This window comes from Setaria italica, chromosome V (genome assembly GCF_000263155.2).
Source record: "Setaria italica strain Yugu1 chromosome V, Setaria_italica_v2.0, whole genome shotgun sequence".
Lineage (NCBI taxonomy): Eukaryota > Viridiplantae > Streptophyta > Magnoliopsida > Poales > Poaceae > Setaria > Setaria italica.
The window spans coordinates 45667002-45675821 of NC_028454.1; the positions used below are offsets into that span (position 1 = coordinate 45667002).

Genomic DNA, 8820 nt, shown 5'->3' on the forward strand with positions numbered 1-8820 from the left:
GCTCATTATTCGAAAAAAAAAACCTTGGCCTGCTCACTTCACCGCAGTGATTATACGTATTGAAGCATTGCACTAGCAACAACAGCTCGTGCTCATCGGTGCGAAAGAGGAAAAGGTCAAAGATCCTATGTTTCAGAATGAGTTCATGATGCGCCCTTTTAAGAACAGCATAATGCGCCATTTTGCAGTTGTGGAAGAAGCCCAGAGTGTTAAGCCCATCAGAGGCCCAAATAACCGTATGTGTTGAGGAAGCCCAGAGTGTTGTTAGACTGCTGATCTTTTTCTAACAGCCCAGCACTTCAACGACTACACCTTTTTGGGCTGAGCCTAAATTTCAGATCAGGTTCGCTATCTTCTGGGCTCCACTTTTTGGGCCCGCTCCTTACCTTTGCCACGCGGCCTGAATGAGAAGATGTTCCTAGATTATGCGGTTAACTTTACTCTAATTCCAGAAGAATATTAGTATAAAATATTTTTTCCGTTTAAATTTCCGGACCGCAGGCAATAAAGCTACAATGACGACTGCCGAAGCTCATGACAACTAGAACTTTCATTTTGAAATAAGTAGCACTATTGTTGATGTTCTGAGTTGACTCATGCTTATTCAGCGAGAGGGGAAAAAAAATTTGGCCCTGTACTTCTCAGACAGTGACCAGCTGACCTCCCTAATCGAGAGCAGCTAGGCCTTGGGCACCATGCTTACAAGCTTAAACTAGCTTTCCCTGCTGCCTAAATGGCAGACTAGGACAGCAGTTTTCACGCCAGCTTTGCTTTGTGTTAAAGAAACGCTTATGTTAACGTACTAGTAGCCCGTTTGCTTTCACTTCGCTTTCATGGGGATGGTGAAGAAGAGCGCACAACCATCGGTATCAGTTAACTAACCGCACTCTGGAATCCATAATTGGTGTCCCTCGGGCAATTCCAAAGCAGAGGCCTCTGCTCCACTCCAGTATCCTATTAGTACTAAGCTGCCAAGAATATTCAGAGATCACAGGTCCCTGTGCTTTGGTTTCGGCCGCCATCTAGACCCCACATCAGGCTCGTCTCATGAGCCTGCTTGCTGTTGTTTGAGCCGCCATCTCTTTACTGCATTCTGCATGGTACTTGCTGGGGGCAAGCTTATCCGGGGTCACAGCTTGTCTGCCGCTGTTGTCTTCCATTCAGGTCGGTTCAGGGTCAATGCATCATGCCCGAAGCCCAACGCTCTGAAACAAATATTAGGAGCAGTAGCAAGTTTCAAATGAAAAAGTTAAAGACTGCTCGTTCAGTTCTTTTGAGCACTTCGAAGTAACTTTAAATTGGAGTTAACTGAGCTATCCTTTCTCAAAGGGATCTTTAGACAGAAGCATCCTACTTCTGAAACATACTCTGTTAATTAGCCTGCTGGTTGATTGACATAGGATAATATCATACGCAAGTTTCACAGGTTAACAAAGATGCATACTAGATCGTGTCTTTGCTCGTATTTTCTGTACAAAGTTCCCAACTGGAATTTAAGAGACTGAATATCTCCAGTTTAACCAAGTCAAATGTTACAAAATTGCTCTGATGTGTAGCACAACACACCAGAGCTGTTCCATCAGCCCCTCACGCTCTCCCTCTCGTGCGTCAAGCATTCAAGCTCCGCTCATCTTATTGTAGCGCCATGAAGCCCGAGCAGTGCTACTACATTGGTTACGTCTACTAATTCTAACGTCTAAAGACATATTACACATAGCCGTGCTTGATTACGGAGCAGTGAAACTACAAGCTTCTTCTTTCCTGCCTTCACATCACGCTGCAAGAATTGGCGTTCTCGTCGTTGAACATGTCGCCGTAGCCGTCCCGCGGCGGCGAGAAGGCGCTCCTCTGCGGCGGCGCGCTGTAGTAGTAGTAGTCCTCCGACGACGGGGTAGGCTGGTACTGGTAGCGATACGGTGACGGCTGAGGCGGCGGAGGGTTGTAGTAGTACGGCTCGTTCGAAGACGGCCGGCCGTAGTAGGACGGCGTGTAGTGCTCGTCGATGTAGCCCTGCGACGGCCCCGGCCTCGCCATCGGCGCCGGCGCCGGCGCGGGGGCGTAGTAGGACGCGCTCATGCTCGGCCGCGCCTGGTTGTAGCTCATCACGACGTGCTGCGGCGCCGGCATGTGGTTCCCGTAGCCGCCGCCGACGCCCCGGTCGTACTCCACCGTCACCCGGGCGTCGACCGGCTGCTTCTCCAGCTCCGGCGGCGGCGGCTGCTGCCTCGCTTTCCCCTTCACTTCACTGGGTTGATGGTGATGCTGCGGCTCTGCTGCCGGCGCGGCCTCGCCGCCGGCGTTCGCATTGGCGCCGGAGGCTTCTTTGCTCTCTGGCGCCGGCTTTGGGGTCTCGCCTGCGGCGCTCTGCTTAAGCTCCGGTGGAGGCTGGGGATTGCTCGGCTCTGCCGCGGCGGCCTCGTTGTTGTCGGCGCCCGGCTTCTCCGCAGGTTCGCTGTGTTTGCTCTGCTCGTCGGGTTGGTTCTTGGGCTCTTGGCTCTCTGCAGGAGGCTGCGGCTGCGGCTGCTCGGGCCAGAGGTCGGCCTGCTTGCCGGACTTACGCAGCTTGGCAACGATGATGTAGGGATCGAGCTTCGTCGATGCCGTCACCGAGACCTTGTTGCTCCTGGCATCGATCTCGCATCGGTACACGCCTTCAAGATCAAAAGAACACGATTTCAGGATGGCCGTCTTCGCTTTACTGTCATGGATTCTGGATGTTCATTTCGTAGAAATAAACGAGGCACTTGCTTGCTAACAAAGCTACCTAGTATCAGGTACTCAGTGTGATGAAATACCAATTCAATTCAATACAGCAAGCTTTTGCGACATGAGGAATTTTTCTGGAAGGCGGCTGAAAAATGCGCAACTGAATGGTAAGAGAGACTGTTCTGCATACAATTCTGAGATCAAACAAGACTTACCATTAATATTTTGGAGCACTTTCTTCACCTTCTTCTTGCATCCCTCACAGTGTATGGACACCCTCAGCACCACGACCTGGAACAGGAGACATCACAAACCGACAGAGTATGAGCACGCTGAGATGATCAATTGAAAGAACAGACCATGAACCACTAGCCCTAAAGAACACCATCACGACAAAGAAGAAGAAAAGATCAGTGACCCAACAGCGATCCTCTGAGCAAGAATCAGACTGCTGACCACAAGAATTGCTCTCAAAGGTCAAAACATTTACTGAAATTCAGGCCCAAAGAGAGAGAGAATATTGGTACCTGGCACTCTATAGGCTCTGAGGCCATGAGAGCGAGGCGAAGGTGCTCGCAGGAGGCGAGAGAGCTGAGGAGGGGAAAGTGTGTGTGGTGGAGTCGTGAACTGTGGGGAAGGGCTCGGCGAGATTTTATACCACCCACTAGTTTAACGAGCGAAAGGAATCGGAACAGCCTCCCTACAGAGAAGCGTAGTGGGGGTTTCGTTGGCCCTGTGATTTTTTGAGTCGGTTCGTGACTAGGAGAGGCGGCTTTACAAATGGACACGGCACACCACACACACACACCCTTTGAGGCTTGGAGAGGAGGTAAAGATGGCTGTCAAAGTGAAACCAAACGTATGGAGGTGGTGATGGTTCGGTGCTAGTGCTCTTCCTTCTTTCTTTCGTTCTTTTCTTTCTTTCAGAGCTCATCATGAGCTGTGCAGTACAGCTGAGATTTCGATGATGGCAACTAAAGCTGCTTTTTGTTGGGAGAATTACACTTGGATATATCTCTTTCGCTGCCTGTAAATAGGGAGAGATTTTCCTTCCTTTTCATTTCATAAGACTGATTGAGTAACAAAGACAAACACTGCATGCACGGACTGATTCATCTAATCTTCATTTACGCCTCGTTTGGATACCAGGAGCTGTCACATCAGATATTCGGATGCTAATTAGGAGGACTAAATATGAGCTAATTACAAAACTAATAGCAGAACCCCTAGGCTAAATTGCGTGACGAATCTATTAAGTCTAATTAATCTATCATTAGCGAATGGTTACTGTAGCACCACATTGTCAAATCATGGACTAATTAGACTTAATAGATTCGTCTCACAATTTAGCCTAGAGGTTGTGCAATTAGTTTTGTAATTAGCCTATGTTTAATACTCCTAATTAGTATCAAACACCCGATGTGACCTGTCTCCCAAATACCCCTTTTTTTGCAAGTTCAATCGTCATATGGTATTTGCAGAGCCAGACTCTGTCGATATGTGTGCTCAGAGTCAACAAAGATTTCCCCTCTATAGAATGGACACATTCGAAAAAGAAAATTAGGTCTATCTGTGTCTGGACAAAGACAAGTTCACATGCAATTTTTCTTTGACATACTTTGACATCCTATAAACGCCAACCTTATCATATGTTATCCCTCTTGTCCGCACATGCTCTTCTCCTCAAAAACTACATGACACCAATCACAAAAACAAAATGCGTCCCTATCCCTTGTACGCTTTGGAACCATTTTTCCATACCACAGTGGTCAAAGTTTCACGTCTTAAACAAGCAAAAAGCGATGGCAACTCGTTGAAGGAGACGGCACTATAGGTTACAAACAAAACAAGCACGACATGACTGGTGAGGGTAAACACCTCCCATGGAGTCTTGCTGAGATTCGTTGCCCTCCCATGGAGTGTTCAAGCGTTGCAGGCAAGGGCAACCGCGTGGTTAGTGGCCGGCTTCGTCACGCCAGATACCAAAATACTGCATGGCCGCTGCTTTTCTAGGGTTTTTTAATCTCTCTTGGTTTGAGCAGAAACTTTTTGTAGGTTTGTTAATGTGCATTTCCCCCGGCCGTGCGAAGGAATTGGAGGGTTTTTGCGTTGTTTGCCTCGTCAGAAAGTGGAAAGGCACTGACGAACGAGTGTGGCGACGCCTTTGTTTGCATGGAGGAGCGGAAGAAAGCATCGATTCGAGGGGACGGAGGAGAACTTTTTTGACAACTACTCTTGTTGGGTGTCCGTGGGGGTGTTTAGTTAATTGCTTTGAGCCATCATTAGGCGCAAGTTGATGCTTGTGCTATGGCTACATTTGCAAAAGGTGAATTCTGGAGTGATCTGGAATTATGCCTGCTGCTGTGTTCCTAAAATATGACTCTGTTTGGTTATCGATGCATTGTATTGCATTGGTTGGCAAAGTTACTGTTAGGCGATCACGCACTAGTTGTTTTGGGACTCTTGAGATCAGATGCAGATTGTACTGAATCTGAATGAGCTCTGTCAGGTAGTGGATTATCGATGAACAAAATTCAGTTCCAAAAACAAAAAGTTCAACAAAAGGTGGAAATAAACGCATTGCGACGTCAAGAGATTGTGACGCCAAACCGTGCGTCTAGCAGTTCATCACGAAAAGTAAACGAAAGCGCCAAACAAATGACAATGAAATGGTGACTCTTTGATTCTTTACGAGCCGTTGAGTGCTTTCAGTTACTCTTTCGATCTACATGGAAGAAGCACAGCTTTGTTAAGGTGACGAAGTTCTTCAGCGGTTAGTTATGATGATGAGGTACCTTACGACATCCTAATAAGCACGTGTATATAATAAACAGATTAAAGCGCCAAACAACTTCCCCAGAAAATCGGATTCCACAATAATCGACGCATATCTCTTCTCTCAACTCTCAAAGGTTTCTGTTGTTCCTGTCACGATCGAACACGGTGACACTCTCAAGAAAGATGCCGGATCAGCAGCCCAGCATTGGTATGACCGTCCTTTTCCCGAGAGTTTCTTCCACCTCTCGCCTTCCTCCTCCCATCACCATTCACCACAAACAACAAAAGCTTCCTCCTCCTCAACTATTAGCTGTAAAAAGGAGAGAGATACAACGACATCGACGGCACAGACTGCAGAATGCTCCGCGAAAGCGAACTAAAGGCGGACGGAGCGCGTGGGAGTGACGAAAGCAACAGTGTGGATGCGCTCCAAGGAAAAGCGATCGAGGAGACCAGAGAGCGAGAGAGAGATAGCCATTTCCTTCCTCACGCTTTTCCGCAAGCCGTTTGAGTCGCCGTCGTCTTTAGGTTTTGCCCCGGAGGGAGGAGCGAGGCAGGAATATGGCCACCGTTTTGTCGTGCCTAAAGCAGTGCTATGGACTATACCATTGGGTCCATCCAGTATCAGGTCCATCCCCCAAGTCACATCCCAAGAGCAAGTCAAGAGATGACTCTGATCTATGCACATCCCAAGAGAAAGTCAAGAGAGGACTCTGATCTATACAAGTAGCTGCTCGCGGAGAGGAAAAAAACAGAAATGAGAATTCAGAATTGAATCGGGTTTCCCTTCACGTTCGTCCTCGGCGGCGACCGATCTGACGTCTCGGTGATCCCTTGTCGGCGGCGACCGGTGTCGGTGTTTAATACCCGGCAACCTACTAAGAGATATTCTAAGGTAGTAGATTGGTTGGTGGGGGACTGCCGCCTGGAACTTGACGATAAAAATGAGAACACGAGATACGGATTTATACAGGCGTGATACCCTACGTCCTATTTGGGGTGTTGTATTGTATATTGCGCCCTGAGCTTTGGTGTTATTTTGCCTTAGGTTAGGCTTGAGGATTTGGTCCTCTGTTGTGGATCTATGATGTCATGGCCTACCGATCTAGGGATCCTTGCCCTCCTTTGTATACTACAGGGGGCGGGATTACTAGTCGGTTATAAGGTAGGAGTCCTAGTAGAATTATAATGTATGAGTCCTAATAGAAGTCCGTCTTCTTCCTTCCTTTCGAGTACTAGGGATCTATCCCCGACAAGCCCCCGAGCGCTTCGTAGTCGAATGCAGCAGTCTTCGAGTACTTTTCAGATTCTCACCAAGTAGTTTTAGTGCTCTTTGAGTACTTTGTCTGGCTGAATCTTCAAAGTTCCTCAAAACTGCCATGAGACTATGGTGTGCTCAAGCCCTTAATTGTCTTGATTTTGTATTATTCATCTTTGGATTGTGATATGGAGGGCGGCGAAAGTCGCCCTCCATATGGAGTAGCTTCTGATCCTTATGTTGAATCGAAGAATTAGACTGAGGGTCAGTAAAATCTTAAATTTTCTTCTTTCATCTTAAAAAAAGCAATTGTTGGGTGTAGTTTATCAACCACCGAGCCTTGTAATGATTATAATCAATTCGAGGGTCTTTAGTCTTCACACAAGTCATCATTCGAGTAGTTTTGTGGCGTCCAGCCCCCGAGCTTATGAACCACGTGAGCCGTAGGAGCCATGTTGAGTAGCTATTTGGCGCTTAGCCCACCAGCTTGGAAGGTACCTGAGCCATTGGAGATAGTCCGAATAGTAATTGACGCTTAGTCCCCGGGCTGGGAGCTAGCGGAACTATTGAAGGTACGCTGAGCGTTCTAGTGAGTCGTTGCCAAAGTTTGACCTGCAAAAAGAGATGCATACATTGTGTAGCATATTCGTAGAATTTTGAAACTACTGAAATTTATTTAGTGATGAATGTAATGTAAATGTTGTGTGTCATGCTCTTGTTTCGCCATATTTCTCCTAAGTAGTTAGACTGCTACCATTGTCATTGCATGTGAGATTTTTGTCCCCTGTTTAGCCGTTGCCATTGCGTGTGAAATCTTTGTCTCATGTATGTGTACTGGCACTGCTGCTATGGAGATCTTTGTCTCGCGTCCTAGCATTTAGGCATGACAGAAGATCCGAGGTTTTCACGAATTAAGGTGTATTCTACTCGAATAGATTAGTGACCACTAAGAGAAGAAAGTAAAAATAAGTAGTCAACGTTGCGATAAAAAGACTGCGCGATTGCGCGTAAAGTAGTCTTTGAGATTTCTCTACCTTTTGGCAAGGAGAGTGCGTGTTTGCCGCGCATAGAATTTGTGCCTCACTAGAGTGTAGCCACTGTGAACCTCCAGGACTCAATGTACCAAACTTCGTGGCAGAGCCTCCTAATTCAGTGTACCAAGCCTGTGGCGGAGCTTTCGTAACTTAGTGCACCAAATCCGTAGCGATAACCTCCGTAATTCGGTATACCAAGCCCATGGCTGTCGAATAGTCGGCGAAGTGTAGCTCTGGAGGATAATTACCGTCGAGAGGCGTACACAAATTAATACTCGGCACATTAGTCAATCATGCTGAAAACAAGCCAAAGAAAAATAATTATTAAAAAAATGACTTAGCTTGATTAATGGATGATTGTCGATGAAGCCGTGCCAGTTGTTCATGAAGCTGACAAGTTAGAGTTTGATTCCGACTGGTTGTCGACGGTACGAGACCCACCCTCGACTAGTTTTCTAGCCGATACGATTAGTTGAAGTAGTCATTAGCGAGCCGGCGTAGACGTCTTGCTCTTGCAGAAGTAGTCGATCGCATCATTAGAGATTTGTTAATATTGCCACGCAAGCTGAAGTCTTTTTGATAGCTTTTTTGGGGTGCGTATAACTGAATACACCATTGATTTCTAGCAAATTGAATTCTTCACGCACCACAGCAGCATGTTCTTGTTACTTAGTTGCAGCTTTTTCTTCGCATCCAACTCGAACACGACATTCAATTGGATGTGATTCCAACTGGCCTCCGATTCCTACTCTGGCTCGGTGTGCGCTCAGAAAAAAATTAATCCGAGCACTGCTTTCGTAGATGGAGCCGCCAACGCAGGTGAAGCACTCCACCTTCAGCGACTTTGACTTAGAAGCTTCGCACCGTGCTAGAAATCGGAGCAAACACGGAATCGGATCCATTCGCTTTGGCTTTGATGCAGTTGCAGGTTGATTTCCCGACTGATTTGGCGCAAAATCAACCATACCGCGCGTGACTAGATTGATGCTCAAGATGAGGTCGAAGCTCGCCCGATGATCTCGACGATCACCCCTACCTGGCGTC

The 8820-nt window shown here is 47.2% G+C and overlaps 1 protein-coding gene across 1 annotated transcript; it reads right to left on the minus strand.

Moving 5' to 3' along the window:
• Window positions 1–1427: 1427 nt before the first annotated feature.
• On the minus strand, window positions 1428–3390 carry LOC101770451 (heavy metal-associated isoprenylated plant protein 35). The gene is made up of 3 exons (XM_004971119.3): window positions 3234–3390; window positions 2922–2997; window positions 1428–2651 (listed from the first exon to the last, which is right to left on the minus strand). The coding sequence occupies exons 1-3, from the start codon at window positions 3258–3260 to the stop codon at window positions 1768–1770; spliced, it is 987 nt and encodes a 328-aa protein (XP_004971176.1). The 5' UTR covers window positions 3261–3390; the 3' UTR covers window positions 1428–1767.
• Between the last annotated feature and the right edge of the window lie 5430 nt (window positions 3391–8820).

Bases quoted from the DNA above. Each gene is read 5' to 3' on its own strand.
- LOC101770451 (XM_004971119.3), bottom strand. From the start codon at position 3,260: ATGGCCTCAGAGCCTATAGAGTGCCAG. The intron at 2,998-3,233 runs GTACCAATATTC...CTCCTGTTCCAG, and splicing joins CAGAGCCTATAGAGTGCCAG to GTCGTGGTGCTGAGGGTGTC. The intron at 2,652-2,921 runs GTAAGTCTTGTT...TTGATCTTGAAG, and splicing joins AGTGCTCCAAAATATTAATG to GCGTGTACCGATGCGAGATC.